A 22,371-nucleotide genomic window follows, 5' to 3' on the forward strand; every position below is an offset into this window, starting at 1 on the left:
AAGGCTCTCTTGAGTGATCTGACATCAATTATTCTGCTCTGAGGTCGGCATCTCAAGCACTGCGCATGTTTTTGATGTGAAGCTTGAACTCTGACAAGTCTTGCATATCTCCTCGACCATGACATCTTATGATGACCCGTGGCCCTGGTGAGGTGACCTGTGGAGTGATGAGAGGGGAGGGAAACATCTTTCTGCAGGATGTCAGTGTAGTAGAGATGGACAGGGCAGAGGGCATCGCATCTGCTCTCACTACATTCATGTAGGTCCATCAAGGTGCCCAGAGACGCACAAGCCCTTGACAGCAGGAAGCAATGCGTGTTTTCACCATGCATACAGTACACATACATTTTGGCTTTCGGATACTTCACTGTATTTCACTGTTCTTCTGAACGCTGCTGTTTCCACCAGGCTTCCTAACTATCTCAAACAGAAAGACTACTTTGGTCAACTGCTGTGTCTACCTTTCTGGTGAGTTGACCAAAGTAGTCTTTCTGTTTGAGATAGTATGTTGTTTTCTAATATACCTAGTTTGGCCAAATTTAAAGCCATTTCATGTACTACCTGTATACTTGACTAGTCATTGCCATAATGCATTGGATCAACCTCAGTGATCAATGATGAGCTTAAATATTATAAATTGAATATACTTCAATTATACTTATACTTATTCAGTATTGAAAAAAAAACAATGATAGTTCAGTTAAATGTAAAATACTTATATTGGCCACTGCCATTACATATTTAAAACAGTAATATCCTATCCTAAACCTAAACTAATCTTGACAAACTATATATCATTTGAAAGCTTACAATCTCTAGTTTACATATTTGGTGACTGATTTTATGGAGGAGGAGGAGCCGTAATTTATAAATTTGCAACAAGAATATTGTCATACTCCTAAGGCGTGTTCAGACCTTTATTTTGAAATAGTGATGAACATGAAAAATCATGAAAGAATGGTAGAAACCTCAGTTTGTTTTCATGCAAAAAGTTCAAAAGATAGCATCCATTCAATTATTTTAGAAAAAAAGGTCTGAAAATGTTTTAAATATAAAGAAAAAAATAGATTCACCATTTGTGATGTGGCAGCGAGCTATAATGCACATACGTGTTCTTTTTGTGTTTCTTAGAGGTTGAATTCATTTCAAAATCTGCCAAACTTCAAATACTACTTCTGAATAGGATGTCTACTTCATAAATTGTATGAAAATTGAAAAAAGTAATGGTTCAGATCACTCAAACAACATATGGAAATGAATGCGCCCTTATATGGGCAGTAATGTCAACTAGTGAAAACACAACTTGTTCAGATTTTTGGCTTTGATTTTTTTTTTTTTTTTTTGGAGTCCACCAGGTTTTGAAAATATATATTTTATATAAAATATGAATAATTAAATTTAACTCTGTTTAACTTTCTTACTTTTTTTCACTTCTACAAAAATCTGCCAAATGTCTTCTTTAAAACAAGACCAATCTTACATCTATATTCCAAAGTATTCTTGAATTACAACAACCATTTAAGTTCGGAATGTGCATTTCCATGTCTATTAAAAAAAAGGGGGTGCCGCTTAAGGGGTTACATTGCATTGAAAATAATCTGAAAATTAAAAAAGCCTCTTAATTGTATCTATTTACCATAGATTGATCACAATTTCATTGCAACACAGTTTATCAATGGCTATGCTCTTTATTGCCTCTGAATATCAACATTTGTATGGTTAAATAAAATATTGTGTTTGTTTTGAAATGAAAAAAGCCCAGAGTGGCATGTTATTACTAGCTTTATTATCCTTTATTATAATAAATGAGGTTATTATTCAGTAATTATATTAGTTAGATGCATTCAGACATATGCTGTTTAAGTGAATTCATACTATTCATAGTCACTTGATATGACACATCTTTAATTAAAAATATGGGCAACTAGATATGTATATATTCATAGGCCTGAATATGAGTCATATAATAAATGTAGTTTAAATGTACTAGATGAATCTCTTTTACAGGCATTCTGCTTCGTTTGTGATCGGTTATTCAATTATTCCACTAAATTGTCAAACAATTTGTATTAGTATTTTGCATTAATGACACTTTAATAAATACACAAGTCTGATGTAAGGAGGCTCATTGTATTACATTAGTAAATGTTTCTATTTCCCTGTCATTGGTGAATGCTAGCTAAACTTATATCTAAATGTTACAATTTAAAACTAAATGCATTGTTCCAACACACTCGACAGAATGATTTTTCGAAGTTATAAATAAAACAAAAACGACTGTAATAGGTTTTTGCAAGAGAATACTATTTCAGTTTTTCTACTTCAGAATGTCATGTTTAATTCAAAGTTACTTGCAGTTTCTTTGTAATTCATAGTGAAAATGTTTCGAATTAAATCCTGCAACTTTTTTTTTTTTCAGTGTGTAGAAACAAACTTTTTCCTGTGCACTTCAAATGAAGAACGCTTATCTTGCTAAAGAAAAATTGCAAACGTACCATGCTTTGATGGCTTGTTAGCTTTGCATCATTCCAACGTCAAACTTTTTGAAGCAAATGCATAAAGTTTGTAAACTTTTAGGAGAATCTGTACGCATTGTGTGCTTTCTCCCGTTTTCTTCCCGAGTCTATCTCAGTTTCTTTCCCTCCCTCACCGTGTCTGTGGGTCTTCTCATTTGAATGCTGCTGAGCTGTTGTCTGGATGATGCAGCAACCATTGATCTGATCTCCTCGTCTCCTACAGCAGATCAAATATACAACACATACCTGCAGCGTCAGCAGCACCCAGAACCACAGCACACTGTCAGACAAAGAGAGAGAGAGAGGGAAGGTGCCAGGCAGTTTAGAGAAGAAAAGAATGAACAAACAAAGCAATATAAATAATTACTTCTACAACAGATCAAATACGCATGGAGGGCAGCAATGTGGACCACAACTGTATATAGTTCATTCTGAGATGGGAAATTTCCTTCTGACTCATACTGTCGCTGTGTCCGAAACCAAAGGTAGCTGCTTTGCTGTCTCACTGCCCAGTCAGTAAATAACTAAATAGGCAGTGGTGTGTATGAAGGCACCTCCTAAGGTTTCACACAGGCTTCAAAGGCACCATAATGTCACATCTAATGATCGAAAACACATTGCAAGAGAGATTTAGAGAAAAGCAAGCAAATATTTAATGAGTGCAATGATTGCTACTCTGTAGAAATGACTCATAAGCTGAAAAAAATTAACCATATGCACATTATAGCGAGATATCAGCCACCAAGGACACGTTATGCTGCATAGCATAGTAACGTTATACTCTTTTTATTTTTTATTTTTATTAAGTGTCCCCTTCGGTTTGTTCATGTTCACCGCGGGGCCCAGTGTGTTTGGACCAGTTGCACCATCTTAAGGACTGTCCTGCCCATGAGGAAAACGCCTTATAATTCTTCCCGAATAATGTTTTTTGAAAATGTAAAAATGCTGAATATTTTTTTGTCCAAATATGCTTAGCGATTAACCCAGGGTCATCGTTGTTCTAAACACCTCTTTTGACCCCTGGTAAAGGAACTATTTACACGTTTCGGCACCTCTGGAGCAGGTTTAGCTCTGTTTTTGTTAACCCTGCTTTTGTGTTAACCCTGCATGTCCAGTTGCCATGAGTGAAATGATACATTGTTAGAATGTTACAGCTAGACGCTTATATAAACAGTAAATTCAGCATTTGAGAGCAAAAATGTGAAATGCTGACAATTTGAGTCAAGAAGAGACCATTTCATTCTTACCTTTTATAGTCCAAAATGTTCATTCAGTTTAAACTCAGTACAGTCGGCAATACGAAGATGTGCAATGCTAGAACTTATATGTAAACCGGTTTCGTGCTGCGTTCATCCAATCAATGACACTGCAAATTTGTAAATAAGAACGTTAACCCAGGGTTTAGGAATGTAGAGTGTGAAACATTAGCTCATGAATACCCAGGATTAATTGTTAACCCCTGGTAAATTATGAGCAGTATGAAACGTGAATCAAGATAACCCAGGATTCGGTTTACCTGGGGTTTAAAATGACCCAGGGTTAAAAGCCCCAGTATGTGAGACAAGTAGTATGTCCGAATTCATACTAGGTCTAGGTTCATACATACTACTGTAGGTCACCGTAGGTCAAGTGACAATGACACTGTGGTGGATCTAGTACATCCAGATTTAATTCATTTGCATTCATACTACAGTATATAGAACATACTTTTTTAGCGGTCGTGAAAAAAGTTTCAAATCAAATGTAGTACCTTCTTCTGCATGCGATTTCGGACGCAGCAAATGTCTGTGGAAAGTCCCCATACAACATGGAAAACCCAACATGTGTGTGTGTGTTCACATTTTGGTAGATTTTATTTCTTTTAAGGGTCAGGTAGAGCATAACGTATCTGTATGTGAGATCTGAAGGTTGTTACTGCAGTTCCTCTGTCATATAATTGCGTGCGAGGTGGGCTGAGTGGACTAAAGGTAACAGTCTGTGTCATTAGCTTTCTCTTTTGTCCAGTTACAATAGAAAAAGCAGCAGAAAAACCAATAACATTGCAGCGAAGTCCCCTCTAAGGGGTTTTATTTAATTTCTTCTACTCCTCCTCGACCCCTTTAATCTTTATTTCTCCGCTCTTCCTCTCTCTCTTGCATACACTTTATTCCATCTTGCCAAATGAAGCACTTTCTCCACTTGCTACTCTAATTTGGAGTTTTAATTTAGTCCTAATGTAAGCAACCTCTCTGTTTTGTGCATGGACTTTTTTTTTTCTCTCTCTCATTGACTGAGAGTGCTATTTGGAGGGAGGTTTTGATGATCGAGTGTTGAGAAAAGAATCTCTCTCTCTCTCTCTCTCTCTCTCTCTCTCTCTCTCTCTCTCTCTCTCTCTCTCTCTCTCTCTCTCTCTCTCTCTCTCTCTCTCTCTCTCTCACTCACTCACTCACTCACTCACTCACTCACTCACTCACTCACTCACTCACTCACTCACTCACTCACTCACTCACTCACTCACTCACTCACTCACTCACTCACTCACTCACTCACTCACTCACTCACTGAACTGTTACTGGAATGCATCCATTTGTACGGTCATGCCAATCACAACATAATGACACCAGTGAGACCACACACACATCCCCATGTAGAATTGGTGATTCTTAACTCCATCTGCAATGTTTTGCACATCTGACAGACCTTAAAAGCACCAGTACTTGTGTTTTAAAATCTGCTCCCAGTCATATTCCTACTGCAGGGTACATACTGAACTGATCCTTTATACAGTATGTATATAATGTGTGTAGAGTATACACAGGATTCAATAGTTTGGAATTATGTTTTTGAAAGAAGTCTCTTATTCTCTCAAAGGTATCAAAAATACTGTAAAATCAGTTAAATTGTGAAATAGTATTACAATTTAAAATATAATAAAGTTTTTCTGTTTTAATATACAATTTACCCCTGTGATGTCAAAGTAGAATTTTCAGCATCGTTACTCCAGTCTTCAGTGTATTCATTATTCATAATTCATAATATAGTGATTTGCTGCTCAATCATTTTGTTTTGTTGTTATGAATAATTTTGTTCAAAAGAACAGCATTTATTTGAAATATAAATATTTTGTAATGTAAAACAATTTAATTACTGCCACTTTTGATCAATGTAATGCTTATCTGAAAAAAAAATACTGACCATAATTGGTAGTGTATTTTTGTTCTAGTAGGTTTTTATCAATATTAATGTACATATCAGCCTCCACAGAAAAATCCCCCATGGACCTCCATTCTTTACATCTCATTCTTTTCTTGCATTCCTCATAAACGTTCTGCATGAAAGATATGCGGATGTTTAATCCCGCTCCAAAACTTGGACTTGCAAAACTATTCTGACTTACCCTGGCCTGCCCTTTTTCTAATTGCGTTTTTAGACCCTGTTCTTAAAGATTACATCCCTTGTGACATCTCTTCATGCACCCTCATTTGATCAGTGTCCTGTTATACGCTCTTGCCCATGAAAGGATTGACGCAGTCTCTGCTTCAGCTTGCAAATGAGATTGCAGCATTTAGAGAGCCTAAATTCTCAGGCTGGCCGTGTGGCGGGGTATATCCATGGCACTCCCTCGTCAGAATAGATTTTGCTTTAATCTAAAGCTGTCGACGCGCTGCACACTGTTCCGTGTGATTGCAGAGTTTTTTTTTTGTTTCTCCTATGGCCCGAGATGGAGATGGGAAAGACGCAGAGTCTCAAATGAAGATCTTTTCACCCTGCCTGTCACGATGAGAAGTTGCAGACGCATTCAAAATTGTCAGAGCTGTACTGTAAGGGTGCTTCATCTTGATAGTGTTTGACTACCCTGATAGTGTCTCACCAAAACCTTGCACGGAATCGGCTCAATCCGATGCTAAAGAACCATTTTGGAATACACACTCACCTGCCACTTTATTAGGTACACCTTGCTCATACTGGGTTGGACCCCCTTTTGTCTTCAGAACTGCCTTAATTCCTCATGGCATTGATTCAACAAGGTGCTGGAAACATTCCTCAGATATTTTAGTTCATATTGACATGATCGCATCACACAGTTGCTGCAGATCTGTCGACTGCTCATCCATTATGCGAATCTCCCATTCTACCACATCCCAAAGGTGCTCTTTTTGGATTGAGATCTGGTGACTGTGGAGGCCATTTGAGTATAATGAACTGCCATGTTCAAGAAACCCTAGTTTGAGATGATTTGATCTGTGTGACATGCTGCATTTTCCTGCTGGAAGTAGGAACCATGCCAAGGCAATTAAATCACCTTTCTTCCCCACTCTGGTGCTCAGTTTGAACTCCAGCAGCCTACAATTCCCACTTCCATACTATATAGTAGGCGAAAAACAGTATGAGTGCCGAAAAATATGTCCAAATTCATAGAATTTATAAAACATTAGGCGCAAAGTAACTACTTTCGGTGAGATTCTGAATTGCGCATTTGATGGACACTTAGCCATGATGCATAGGCTCCAGCACCCACAGAAAAATACGAGATATTACCTTTAACCATTACCTTTAACCAATTAAAAATCTATTGAGAGATTCGGGAACCTCTCTGATTGGTGAATCTCGCATTTTGTCCCTGCGGGTCGTAATACACACAAATACCTTGATCTTTAGAGTGGCTATTGGAGTTTCGTGTTCATTCCGCTCCTAAAATCCGCCAGTAATCAACCAGAAAAATCAAAGAGTTGAATCAGACTTCTTGTTATTTATGATATTGACTTTTGTTCATTTCATACTTCAGTAAGTTTCAAACCAAATGTAATACCTACAGTATGTGATTTCGTACGAAGCATATGTGTACATCCCTAAATGCTGCCATGTGATTGGCTGATTAGATATTTGCGTTAACGAGCAGTTGAACAGGTTTACCTAAAAAAGTGGCCGTGAGTTTATATCAGAGGAAAATGTGCTTGATTGTTTTGCAGGACACAATCCATTCCATGCAACTGAAATGCAACAATATTCTAAACATCAGTTCTTTGTGTCATGAAATGAAATTCCAGATATGCAGGAAATGCTCGATTGATGTTCTATGCTTGCCATAAATGTGCAGCAGGAATGTGTTGCTGGCCCCGGAAAAAAGCATCTGATGAATCCTGGTGTGTAGCTGAGATTAATTGGGTCATTCATTGGAGAGCTTGTGTTGGAGCTGAAGTTAGGGCCACCTCCGAGCGTTTAAAGAGAAGCCCATCGTTTCAGAGTCGAGCAGAGGGGATGTATTACAGGGCTGCTAACAAACGCAGCGAGCGAATATGGGTGCGGAGGAGAGACTCATACTAATAAATATTCACACTTTTGCTGAGGGGAGATGGAGACCTCTTTTTTTTCCTGCTCTCCAGCTGCTCTATTAGGCCTCTGCTAAGAGGGAACTTTGTCTCAGTGCACGTTTGGAGGTAACAGATGGTGACATTTCAGCCCTCGCCCAGTGTGAAAAAAGGTTCGGGGGCATGGGGTTGGCACACGGATACTGACACAAGGTTCATGTGGGGTCAGACACACAGGTATGACCTACCGCAGATGGAGACAGATGGATGAAGAGCCTCAAATTTTTTTTTCCATCACATTTGTTAAAATATTTTTTTAAATGATCCATGGAATTTAAAGGATATGGTAAGGATATACTAACCTATACCAAAGTGATGGTTTTTACTTGTTTTTTTCTTAAGCCCTGTTCACACAAAGAACGATAGCTATAAAGATAACTATATTAGCGTCCACACCAGCAGACGATATCATTCTGTTTATTATAAGTGTACGCTTGTCTGCCGCTTTAAATGCTCGAGTTTGTTACAGCAGGATGGATTCTGATTGGCTGTCAATGTTTTTGTCGTTCATCAGTTGGATATAATCGCTCTGAAAGTGATTCCAAATTAATTTGTTTATCCCACACAACCTGCATACAATTGATTACTTTTTTTAATGTACGGTAAAACAAATCTTTCATGTCTGATCACAGAAAATGCTCAAATGGCTGTGTAGTTGGAGAGTCGGGTATAATCCTCACCTTAAGTTTTAATTCAATGGGTTGCAGCATTTACACCCATTATAATAATAACTACAGAGATCCCAGTCCTGAAACGTCCCGTTAAAATTTTTACTCCGTCGTGATTTGGAGAAGTAATCCTGTCTGAATAGTGCTTTTGATATGAGTCTCAGACTTTGCAGGTGTCACTTGGTTAATGGCAGCGTTATGGCAGAGTCTGGCTGATGAGAGCGGAGACGACAAGAGAGAACAGCCTCACAGTCGACAGATTAGAGGAGCTCAAACGGCCTGTTTCAGGATCCATTTGAATTATTGATGTGCCAAATCCTTTCTGCATGTGTCTAAGTGTGTAACTTCAAATGTAGGCTTTTGTGTGTGCCAGTGTGTTTCTACCCAGATAATGGTATGTTTTACTCTATGCATTGAGGCTTGTTGTTTTGATGGTATATACCATGTGACATTAGAAATGCATGAATCTGTTTTACTATGTTCTAGATATTTTTGTGAAGCTGCCACTAGGCAGGACTGCCTTACATTATTCACATATGAGAGCGATGACGAAAATAATGCAAAAATACAGAGTGGGGCATGTCGAGGGAGATGAGGAAAGAGAAGAGCTGTTTATTATTAAAGTTATACGTTTTGAGTTTTGGTTTTTACAGTTGCCAAGTAACAACTTAATGCATTACAGTAATATGGGGAAAATAACTATCCGTTTTATAATAGTATTTGCTTCCTCCTTTATTAAATATGTTATAGTGTTACATAATGTGAAGCTGTTTTGCACTTATGCCTTATTTGTGAATAACTTTATCTTTTGGTTTGCATCCATCAAGCAGTTTTGCTAAGTAAAATCCAACTGAAAACATTCAAAATAGTTTTCATTAATTGAAATAAAGCTAAATTAAAAATATTAGATGAAAAACGTGAATTAAAAAAATGCCTTGGAAACTAACTGAAATTGTGTGTGTGTGTGTGTGAGTGTGTGTGTGAGAATTTCTTATGAATGTAAAAAAATATAGAATTGTTTAACAATGTATATAAAATACATCATAAATGTGTTATGTATATGTATATATATATATATATATATATATATATATATATATATATATATATATATATATATATATATATATATATATATTTTACTGTGATATAATATAGCTACTTTCATAACAGTTTGGTCATACTAATGACTCATTCTGATGCTCGTTCTTGTGTAAAACTGTAGTTTCATGGTGTCTCTGCGTTCCTAAATAAAGAAGAAAACCTTGTTCCTTCTTTTCCGGTGTCCTGCTGCACGAACAGGGCACCACACATCAATAAATTATGAAATGGTTGAGGGTTGGCGCGCTGTGACTGCTTGCTGTGACTGCTATTTGAGCTCCCGCTGTCTTGCAGAGAAATCACAACATGTCACTGGTTTGTTCTGTCCTACCTTAAATAAACGTCACTCTCAAAGCTTATGAATTTATCACGATGCCCCAAAGGCAAGGAAATGTTCCTTTTAGCAAACACCACACAATGGCCATGCACACACAGACAAGGCCTTAACAAGAACAATGTGCCTAGATTGCTTATTGTGAAGGAAAATATATTTTATCTTAGGGTGATATAAGGCGTGGTGATATAATCATGTATCGATATGTATCGCATATCCACTTTTCCATGAAGCTCCTGGCTGGATAAAAATGAAGCAAACCAAAAAAGAGAGACTTCACAGATTCAGACACATTGATTTTTCAATCACAGTTCAGTTACGACATCGTGATGGATCACAAGTTGCTGAATCACAAGACATGTATTTATTTGAATTGATACTTTATTGTCACATTTCTGGGAAATTTGACTTGGACTTACATAACATGGCCAGAACACAACTTTGGACTTACATAACACAATACATACCAACAATCTCTATTCAATAACTGTGTTGGCACAAAATAGTTTTTGTAACGATTTGATTTACACCTCAAAATCCAAAGTCGTCTCCCTGAAGGTAGTGTTTTTTAATCAAATTTGAATGTAAAATGTGTCATCAGCAACAATTTTTCTTAGCCCACCCTATACAGTAATTTTTCAAGCAGTATTTACAAGTCATGCAAGTTTCGATTTTGATTGGACAGTCAGGTTTTCATACCATGCTGTAATACCGTATCTTATCAAACTCTCAAAAACACACTGATAAAACAGACACAAAATCTTCTGGTTTATCCCAACCAGAAGATTTACCCCAAATACTTCTAACTTTCAGCAAAAAAGTGAGGCCTTTTGCAGTCTAGAGACTGTTGATGTGAGAAGTATTTTTTTATATACAGAACATTTTTTTTTATACTGTACATAAACACCCACATATTTATACGAATATGTATCATCATTTATGGGAGTATCAAAGTTATGCTTGTGTAGTTGGCGATACTCGGCCCTACTCAGATCATTGTCATGTTACTTTGCAGCTTGTTTTTATCGGTCACCAGAATCCTTTATAAAGTCATGTGTGAATAGTGTTTTATTGAAGCTGCTCTCTGTGTAGCGCATTTGTTCTGTGTTCAGGAATGCTCTTTAATGGTCTCTGGAGAAGCCTGTTGGACGAAAACAACTGCAAAAAGCCCTCAAAAGCCCTCAGCCCTCAAACCCAACTGATATAAAACTCTCAGTGATGTTGCCATGGTTACTACTTCTCTCATGTCTAATTTTTATATTTTTCCCATCTTGCTCCCATTATTTCTTTATTTCTTTATTTATTTTTTACTTAGCCTTTCCCTCACTTGTTACTGTAAATGCTGCCTGGAAAGTTTGTCAGCTTTTTGTTTGAAGATGTCTTATTTTTCTCGAGTACGCTGTATTGCATTGAGTGGAAAAACATTGTCTGTAATGTTAAGGTAACTTAAGGTCTGTAATATTTCTGTAATATAACATTTCCAAGTGAAAATGGTATTCAAAGCAAAAAAGTAGGGCAGGATTTGATTTTATCCATCGGGAATTGAGGGTTTGTGGAAAGTGTGCACTGAAGTAGAGTCCGCCCTTGAACCAGCCTAAGCTAGTGCTGGTCTTTGTTGGTCTCTCAGCCTGGTAAGGCTGGTCTGTTAGATGGTTTTGGACGAGTTTGGGGTTTGATTGTTAGGCTGGGAGAACATCAGAAAACCAGCGTTGATGGGCTTGGAGACCAGTTTAAACAATCTAAGACCAGCAAACCATCTTAAGCTGGAAACATAACTTGTTATTTTGAGAACTTGGGCATGCTTTCCTATACAGATAGCTCAAACAGTAGACCATGATGATGGCTACGCTACGGTCATTGGGTTCAGTTCCGAGGGAAAGCATGAACTGATTATTATTATTTTTGTTTATGTATACGTTCAATGCATGGACTGTAAAAAGATGAGGTGTCTCCACTTCCATCCACTGTAGTAAAATTAAGCCAAAATGTTCCAGAACTTGCTTGTTGACATCTCGTGCCAATGATGTCATTTGGACACCGTGTAATTTGATTTTTTTAAGTTTAAGTCATGTCCCATTCGATTACTTGGATAGGGTGGGGTTCCTGACCTATACTGCACCCAGCCACCATTGGTTTTACTTCATTTTATTAGGACGTGTGTGCCACACTTGGCCCAATGCAATGTAAGTCTCTTTGGGTTAGGCCTGTCACAATAACTATTATCTTGGTCAAAAGAATTCACAATAACAATATTATCGTGATACGTCTATATCACGATAGAGAGAGAGAGAGATTGAATCCATAACTGCAATAAAGCATAAACAAAACAAGCATGAAACATTCACAATACGATCAGAAACATGCTTTCAAGATCTTTTTTGATTTTATATGACTAAGTATGAGGTATTTTTTTGTGTGTCACTGTTAATGTTGATCTACTGCCATCCTTAACAGAGATCACAGGAAGCTTATTGTGCCGATAACTTTCTGCCTTGTTGCAGGCCATCGATCGGTTATCAGCCAGTCTCAATCAATTCAGCACGATGTGGATATTCATATCAGAAGATGCCACACGGCGCAGCAAGATAATGCATCACCCACATGCCATTTTCAGCCGTTTTTGTATGATGCATCGTGATAATTCCATTGAAGTGGTGTCTTTTTCTCTCCTGTCATTTAGGCGGCAATTGGTGACCTTCAAGGCTTAACTCGTACCCCGTCTTTCCCACCGTTGTAATTGCCTCAATATCTCCTTTGTCCCTGGAAAATTAAACCCTGTTCTTTCTGCTTTTGCTGCTTATTAGCCCCCTGCAGTGTGGATGAATAAATCAATGGCTAAAGCAGGGCAGGTCTAATGGGGAGTGTAAGCATGTCAATGAAAGAGAGGTTCGATGTTAGCCAGCCCCTGACCACGGGACGCTCTGCGAGAGGCCTTGGGGGTCTGAGTAAAATAGCCACGGCGCTGCATCCACTCCACAGAAAATGTAATTTAATCTTCCACCATGCGGTCCACATGACCTTGTTGACGAGAGAGAGGGCTGAGCTTCTCTCCTATGGGGTCTTCATCAGAGAGATCATGTACTTGTACTTGGTATCCGGTGTGGAAATCGAGGGCTTATCCTAGAGTCACGATGGGCGGTTGGAGATTTATTTAAGTATCTAGTGCACTTTAGAAGTATTAATAGACAACTGGGCAATAGTATTTGTGTTTTTTTTTATGTTACCTTTCATGTTGTGTGTAATATAACTGCTTGTGAATGTAAAAGGTCTAAAAACCAATACAGTTATTGTCTCCCAAAAGAAAGAATCGCTTCTTGACTGCTGAATCGAGTCGTCAGCAGTTCCAGTCTCATTTTCCGTAACATGCCAGTTTAACAATGCAACAAATGTGTATATTGCCAACCTATGGTCTTCATTGGCTGCCTGCGAACAATTTCTATTTTGAGCCGTCCTCAAACACTGTAGTTGTAGTAAGTTGCTGTTTTTTTGCACTGCAAAAGCAAATTCTCTTTGTATACACTTCCAAAGGATGAGTGTGTGAAGAGTCAGGTTAATATTACCATTAGTGATACCACAGCATAAACTTTAGTTGTATTTGGAGTGGATGATTTGGTCCATCAGTAAAAGCATGAAATGGGTTTGGATATCTGTTTGTAGTACTCCTCTGATAGTAGCAAATGATGATGAACATGATTGATGATATTTGTGAAAATAATGTGTATACAGTATATTTTTTTGCTACAGTCTCAATAAAATGACTTCATTTCTTTGGCAATGAGATGATGCTGACTTTGGTAACGTGATGGAAGACTAAAGAAAAAAAAAACAGTTTTATAACCCTAAAAACTCAGTGCTATCTACTACTTGACTTCTACTGGAGTTGTGGGGCATTATGGCCAGAGAGAAAGTTGGTATCTCTCATTCGTAATCCCATCCCCGAGCGGTGTACACAGAACCTGATGAATCAGAAACAGAAACGAGGGTCAGGTCTCTCACTAGGTGTTCTGGTTAGTGAAGCAGAACATTCAGTTTTTCGGCACAGTCTCAAAGCTGAGGGCTTTTACGCTTAGGGCTGCTGAAATGGGTCAAGGTTTTACCAGGCCAGCAGATCGACACTGACCCTGGCACTTTAGGTGAAGACAGACCTCCTAGCTGATGTATTTGACCTTTAAACTCTAACTCCTTGATGCATGTAGAGTGCATTAGTTCTGATTACTGAGACTGAGGGAATAAGTGCTGGGAAAGACTTGCTTGACTCTGTGGGTTGTTGGTTTATGCTCTGGGCTAATAATGTGAACATGTTGGGGTCAATCTGTGGTATGGCATTCTGTGAACTGGAAGGTTGATTCACAAAACTTAATACTAATTTGCAAGGCATTTAGTCTCACAGAGCCATGCTTATGATTGTTGACATCAACTCTGGTCTGCACTGTAGCTCATTCTGCCCACAGGGGCTGTTGAACTGATTTCCACAACAATTATTTTAGTTTTTTAAACGTAATGTTTAGTGGTGGGTAAATCTGAAACTGACTGAACAAAAACTTGGTAGCTCAAATAATCGTGCAGCACTCTGTTAAAATTAGAACGTCATACACTAGAGATATTGGTTGAAAATGTTTAGATGTGTTCACAATTCAGGCAACTTAAGTTATAACTTGAAGTTGCTTTCCTGTTGCTGAAAAAGTAAAGGATGGCACTAGAAGTGTTAAGGCCATGGGTTCAATTCCCAGAGAATGCATAAACTGAATATTGAAAATCACAATGAACTGAAAACTGAATAAATAAATAAATAAATAATAAATAAATGATATGTATGTATGTATGTATGTATGCATGTATGTATGTATGTATGTATGTATGTGTGTATGTGTGTATGTATGTAAATGTTAAATGATTGAATGTCATGATTGTGAATTATAAATTGGCCTGAAAATGAGAATAGGAGTGAGAATACTGTTTTCCAGTTTGGCTCCCATTGATTTACTGTAGAGTGACTGCAGAATAGTTGGCTGTTAATTGTGAATTCAATTGCAGTCCCTATTGATAATGCAATAGATTAGTATGTTAAATGTGAAATCTTCACATTTAGGACTTTCGAGTAGAAGAACTCTAGAACACCCGATCAATGCTGTTATTTAAAGAGAAATTTAGTCATTTAGTACTTAATATAACCAATCAAGTCATGTTGCTGAAGAAACATTATTCCCACTCTCCAACACACATCCTCCTTTTCCTGATGGGAAATCACCAAGCATCTGGTATTTTCACTTCACCTCTCCAAAGTTCACTATACTCAAGTACATATTTTGTCCTTCAAACCTTAAATGGAGTCTTGCTTAGACTCCTGGACATCATATCCAAAGGCAACACATGTGCCCTTAACTTGACCTTGCTATTCTTGCATATTCAGCCTGCTCTCCTGCATCTGAAAGGTCATGATAGCATTACATTAGCTTGCTTTAGGAGCCCCTACAGGGCCTTTGATACCCTCCGAACAGCCAGGGGACCCCAAGGTTGCCTGAGAATCCTTGTATCCATCAATCACATACTCAGATGGATCTTGAGCACGTACACTGAAGATGGATCTACAAATGCCAAGGTGCTGCTTCCATCTGTTATGAAACATGGCTTGCTCAGCCGAAAAATTATGTAATTGTTTGTGAGGGTGTGTGTGTCAGTGTATGATTTTGCACCCTAGGGATGTGGTTTCAAGGAGCTGGCCTACCTGACCTGAACACAAAACTACAAAGCTTTGCTTTTTGTGGCAAGAGCAGCTTTGAAGTCATTTAACAATGTTCAAGCCGACCATAAGCATGAGTAATTTCACAAGATGAGTAATTGACAAAAAAATATTTTGCAAGCCATTCTGGACTTTTCCATGTTCTTCTTTATCTTCACACTGCATTTGTTAGTATACAGGTTAGATTAAATGTTGTTCTTTAAATGTGAAGTGTATAATTTTGGACCACTTGCATCAGCAACTGAAAATGTACAAAAATAATGTGGTTTTTTTTACCGTTTTCTCAGAATTATGTCATTAGTTGGATATACTGACAGCCACACCCCCAAAGCCACGCCATTGGCTGATTCAGTTGCTATGTCAGGCTGGTCGAGCAGATCAAACAAAAGAACATTTTTGGAAGCACCACAGTATTTACTTTTTTTGCTGATCAAGCTACGAAATTGCATGCTTACAGTAGTCTCTTCATATTAAAGACCTATGGAAATCAAAATGAGATTTTTGTGGCTCTAGTCCATGTCTATAGCTTTGAGGTCATCTGAATGCTATTATGTTAATAAATGTTGTATTTTAACAACAATTCCGTTTTAGCAGATGTGTGCATTTTATAGCCTTTGACTGCCAGGAAAATGGAACAAAATATTGATAACTCTTCTTGCACTATAGAGATTTTTGTCCGATAAAAAAATATATATCTTGAATGAGAATGCCCCACCCCTTGCAACCATCCAGCAAGTAACAAATCATGATTCATGGCTGTGATGTAACAGAAGTCCATTGGCTATTTAAATAGGACAGACCTTTAAATATGTCACACCCAAAGTTTGTGTTTTTTTTAAGCAGAGATACAAAATGATATACTTGACAAAAATCAAAGCCATCCCTACATCTCGAAAGATCCCCATGTCTGCACTGTCTTTCATTACTGTTTCAGTTTCATCTCAGAACCTATTATTTCCAGACATGCTCCTTACACTGTGTTTGCTTGACCTTCTATGTCTTTCCCACCTTCTTTCAAGCTTCTGTTCTCAGAGGCGGTTTAGTGTTTGATTTCTTTGTGCTAGTGAGGGATGCTCTTCTGTTTTTACTGACAGCTGCTCACTGGTGTATACTTAATGAACAAATATTATTCGAAAAGTAAGTATTCTTTTATACAAGTAGTCGTGTCGTGAAAATGTATAAAGGTGTTATAGTCATCACAGGACTAAAGTACACATATTTGACCCTGGATCACAAAACCAGTCACAAGTCGTCGCATGGGTATGTTTTGTGGCAATAGCCAACAATACATTGCATGGGTCAAAATTATAGATTTTTTTAAATTCCAAAAATCATCAGGATATTAAGTAAAGATCATGATCCATTAAGATATTTTGTGAATTTCCGTCAAAATATTAAACATTTATTTTTGTGAGTGAATGCAGCACAAAACTTTAAAGGTGATTTTCTCAATGTTTCGATTTTTTTGCACCCTCAGATTCCAGATTTTCAAATAGTTGTATCTCGACCAAATATTGTCTTATCCTAACAAACCATACATCAATGGAAATCCTATTTATTCAGCTTTCAGATGATGTATACATCTCAATTTTAAAAAAAATACCCTTGTGACTGGTTTTGTGGTCCAGGGTCACATATGTTTGATAAATGGTGGCTGTGTTCATACTGGCCTTAATTATCTTTTTGCTTTGACGGTTCTCATTCATGTTTTTCAGTGACCTATATATGTATATATATATATTATAACATATATAACACTATGTACTGTATATTAAACAAACAGCTGCCTTAAAAAGAGCTAAATGAATTATATTAGTGCTATTTTCCAATGCATGGACACATGACGCTGTACATGTGAGTTTGTATGTGTTAATTATTTATATATTGTGTAATGTACATTTATGCATTTATCCTACATTAATCCTCCAGGGCCTTTGGGCCTCTTGAATTGTTCTCACATTTCTCAGCATTGAAGTTGGCTCTGGAAGGTGCAAAACTAATGTGCTAACACAGCTCTGTTGTGAAATAACCCCTCAAGTTTTGCCTAAACCCCCCAATATCAATTAAGTGTTATTTTGCCATCTCTGGTTCTCTTTGATTTTTTTTTTAAAAGGTGCTGTTGGCACTGAATGAATGAACAGTGTTGTTTTATGTTCAACAAACACATGCATTTTGGTGTGACAGTTTTGACTCCAATCAGAAATATCCAATCCAGGAGGACCACATATGAAAGTAAAGCAAATCGGATTTGAAAGGATTTGTTCACATGATTCAGGGAGGGGAACAAAATCAGATTAGTGTCACATGTATACAAACATTCAGATATGGCCTGTCTGCTCCCTGCAGTTAAAAATAGCCAGTGCCAAAAAAAAAAAATCAATAACTAAATAAGCAAACGCATGATCAGATAAGCATTTCCCAAAAATATGAGACACGAGAGAAGCGATAAGCACCTGTGAATGGAGTGTGACTCGTTTATTTGTGCCAATTCATATATCTATTTATTTATTTCTTGGTAGAATAATTTGTTTGTGCCATTTTGTTCATGTAAACCCTTTATTCCAGCCATCTCATAATAAGCTTGAGTCAGGAAGCTCTTGTCATATGAAAGATGTATCCACTTTAAACAATCGTGTTTTCATCTGCCTTGTCTAAAGGCCCCTCTCCAGAGCCAATTCGTAGCTCCATTTAACTCGCTTCACTGCTGGTGACTGATTCATGCACTGAGATAATGTGCTTTTGGGATGCATCGGAATATTCATAACATCCCAACAGATGCTTGACTAGACAAATGCGTTTTATCTTTATATATTAAACTTTTGATGCTCTATCAAAGGTAAACTCGAAATAAGCATGAAAGGCTGCGTCCTCAGCAAAAAGTGGCAAAAGTTCTAGTATATGTGTCAAAGACATGAAAAAAAAACAAGAAACATACTCTCATTTAAAAAGGAAAAATCGCTTTTAAAACACATATACCAAGTTCTTAGAAATATATCCTTGGCATTGATGATCGTTTCATAAGGTTCAATGTTTTAATGACCGTATAAGTGTCCTGTTATGTTTCCATCAAGTAAAAAAAAAAAAAAAAAAAAGTAGATGCATGTGTGCATATCTTAATTATTACTTACAAGCAATCATATCAATACTACATGACACAAGATTATAGAGCTCTGCTGATCCTGAAGCCAATGAGATTGCTTGATCATCATTTAAATAGTCTGGTTCAGAGTTTGCTATAGGCCAGTCCTGAAGTGCTGTTTCACAGTTCCTCTGAAACCCTCCACCTCCCCCAGCTCCACCTGCCTAGATCAGCTATGGGATTTATGTATGCATATTTATGCAGCATATCTTACATACTTACAGCAGTGTGGATTAGCATTAGGAGGAAGATACTTATTTACCTTGAAAAACAATCACGAGGGTTTCTATGTGATATCATTGTTGTGGGTTTTAAACATGGATAAGCAGTGAAGTGGTTTTGTTTAAATATTTTTTTCTCATAGAAATAAATATTATGGCAAACTATGTTTTCCTTTTTATGAGGCTATTTTGTCTTAATTGTGATGCCAGGACCTTTGTATCACCTTGACATTTTTGACTTCATACCCAACACAATTATCAAAATGAATTTTAACTCAATACTTAAAGACAGAGTAATCATAGAAGAGGTGTGTTCTTATGTATTTTGAATCAATAGATAAAAAATTATCAAAAAAAAAAAAATGAGTGTCATGTGCCACATCCGGTTGAACAAAAACTCAAAGACATGTAAATGTCACAGTGGGAAACTAGCGATGTGTGTGTGTGTGTGCGCGCGCATGCAAATGAAAGTGTGGGAGATTAGTTGAGAGGCTAAACCCTCCACAGAAGAGTCATCAGTCTTTTCGGTACATCCGTCAGGGGTTTCAGACATCGGGGAAAAGTATGCGTGTCCGTTTTGTGTCTTTTTGAATAGGATTGCGACCTTCACAGAGAGAACACGCAGCCCTGAAATGATTTACAAGTCTGCTCTGAGTGGGAAGGAGGAGAGGAAGGGTGAGACAGAATGACAAAAAGGCAGAAAGGAGGGAGAAAGTCAGAGATTTCCACTTATTGATCCAGGTGGGAGTGTACAGAAACCCGAAGGCCCTCCAAATGAAGCACGTCCCACCGCAGCCAACTGTATGCCAGTAATGTGACCCACTAACCACATGTAATTAAGACAAAGGGACCGGTGCCAGAGGGGTGGGCCGGCTGAATGAGAAGTGAGCGGTGGCTCCGGAGAGGCTGAATTAGGGCTCGCAAACGCAGCTGAGGATAAAGGCTGGCGTGAGGAGCTCTGGCAGACGGGAATCAAGACGGAAGGGGCTGATTTATAGGAAAACTTTCCGCTTCATTAATGCTGTCAGAGAGCTTAAATGGCCGATATGTGACACGACCGTTGCTCTTCATCTCGCTCTGTTTCTCCTGTCTTGGTTTTTCTGTTGTCGTTCCATTTGTTTATTTCACTCTGCAGTGTCTCCGCAGAGCAGATTAAAGAGGATTAGTGATGTAAATCTGTTAATGAATCTAATATTCAAATAACATTGTGTTGCCCTTCTTGCATTCTCTCCTTCAGAACTCTCTTTCTCTTTTGTTTTAACAACGTATACTGTTTCACACAAAGCAGATTGTAGTATTTAGGGCTGTGGCGACTAATTGATAATAATCGATAATGGAAATAATCAACTTTACTTTGCGCATGGAGAATCCTCAGCAGTAACCGCAATTGCATAAGTATATAGTGTACATATTTGCAAGTGTGGCCATGTTTATTTCACTAAATCCACCCACCATTGCTGAGAGATTTTCATTTTAGCACAAACAGCACATTTCTTCTGTTTACACTGTGTAAATAAAATTCAATGCTATTTGCACTTTGTGTAAACAAGATGCCTTTTATTGATGTTTGCTGTATATGGTGCAAACTGAATATAACACTATCACGGTCATTACAAATGCCAGTTTCTCAATGTAAATAGCCACTGCCTTTCATCAAAACATACTGCATGGAATTTTTATTAACAATAACTTAATACAACATGTTAGTATAGTAAAATGTGTCAATTAAACTGTTAACATGTAGTTTCCATCCATCCATCCATCCAATAATAATATGTTTATTTTATATAGTGCCTTTATGCAAACTTAAGGTCGCTTTACAAGATTATACAAATAAACATTACAGCAGACAGAGAAACAATATGGATAGACTGAGATAGGTAACATAATAAACTGAGGTAGATAGCATAACATACACAAAAAGAATTAGATAATAAAATCAGGGATCAGAGAAACAAGCAAAACTATATTTTAAGGTGGGTTTTGAAATCATGTATTGATCAGAGGCCGTGAATGTGTTGGGGAATAGAATTCCAGAGAGTTCAACTTTTAAACTGTAGCCTACAGCTGCTTTCAAACTGTGAAACAGTTTTTTTATTTTATCACTTTACAATGTTACTTTTATAGTTGGAACCATTTTGCCAAAATTGTATAGCATTAGACTATAAAATATTCAAATAGTTTGAAGCTAAGTAATGGGTAAAAATGATGATCTGATTTAATATTATATTTGACTGATTAATTGTTCGACCTTTATATAGAACACTCATCTATATGTCTTTCTTCCCCCGCAGGACAAATGACATAGGATGAACACTGCTGGTCATCTCTGTCTGTCTGTGCTGTCATCCCTTTTTGCACTGGCCTGGGCTGTGGAGCCGCTGGGTCAGGCTGCCCCCTGCTCCTCTCTGGTGGCTGGGGTTTTATACGGCTCCTTTTCGCTCAGGGACCTCTTTCCCAGCCCGTCGGCTCTGGCATCCGGATGCTCCTGGACTGTGGAGAACCCTGACCCCACCAAGTACTCGCTCTATTTCCGCTTCAATCGTCATGCCGGCGCCTGTTTAGCTTTTTCCCCGCTGGTGTTGCCCCTGGACCACTACCTCTCAAACCAGACCTGTGGCCCCCCAGACCAGCCCACCTTCCCCTCGGACTCTGAAGCCGTTGAGCTCTGCACGGTCCCAGGACCCCACACCTTCCTGCAATTTGATAAGAACTTTGTGCAGTTTTGTTTGACCGCTCACCCCAGCGGAGACAGCGACAGCGAAGATGGGATGTCCGAAGGCCAGACCCCCTTGTCGGCGGAAACTCTGGACTTCCGGCTCGTAGAGGTTCTGCTCATCAATAATGAGAACTCGAGTCAGTTTACATGTGGAGTCCTGTGCAGATGGTTCGAGGAATGCTTGCACGTCGGCTCAGGCTGGGATACCGAGAGCTGCAGTATCTCCCAGACGGGTTGCGTGTGTCCCAACACGGCCCCTCCGGTGTCCCTGCTGCCCACTGCACCCCACAACCACTCCTTAGACCCCAGCGCGAGCGTGTTGCAATCCCCACCCGACGACTGTTGCGTAACACAGCTGCATTCAAAGAACGGCATCGCTATAGCACCGAGAGATGTCCGGCAAGGTAAGCCAGGCTTCTTTTTGACACGCTGCTAGCTGTTCCTTTTACAGCCTGTTTAATTAATATCAATTAAGCGGCTTTACAAGCTACTTTGTTTGATTGGGTAACCATGGGCTCGTTTTGGATCACAAACAAAGTGTTTCACTTTCAGCTTGATTTGATTTAGAGAGCTCATTTTATATTT

At 38.2% G+C, this 22,371-nt stretch overlaps 1 protein-coding gene across 9 annotated transcripts in view; it reads left to right on the plus strand.

The window, feature by feature from the left end:
• The window catches only part of adgrb2 (adhesion G protein-coupled receptor B2), a 303,614-nt gene that overhangs the window by 65,133 nt on the left and 216,110 nt on the right, over window positions 1-22,371 (plus strand). For all 9 annotated transcript variants that reach the window (XM_079591890.1, XM_079591891.1, XM_079591885.1 and 6 more), the window contains exon 2: window positions 21,362-22,190. In XM_079591890.1, the coding sequence (XP_079448016.1) occupies window positions 21,377-22,190 (814 nt within the window). In that variant the 5' untranslated portion in view covers window positions 21,362-21,376. The remainder of the gene's footprint in view (window positions 1-21,361; window positions 22,191-22,371) is intronic.

Source organism: Phoxinus phoxinus (assembly GCF_949152265.1).
Source record: "Phoxinus phoxinus genome assembly, chromosome: 19".
In the NCBI taxonomy this organism is placed as follows: Eukaryota; Metazoa; Chordata; class Actinopteri; order Cypriniformes; family Leuciscidae; genus Phoxinus; species Phoxinus phoxinus.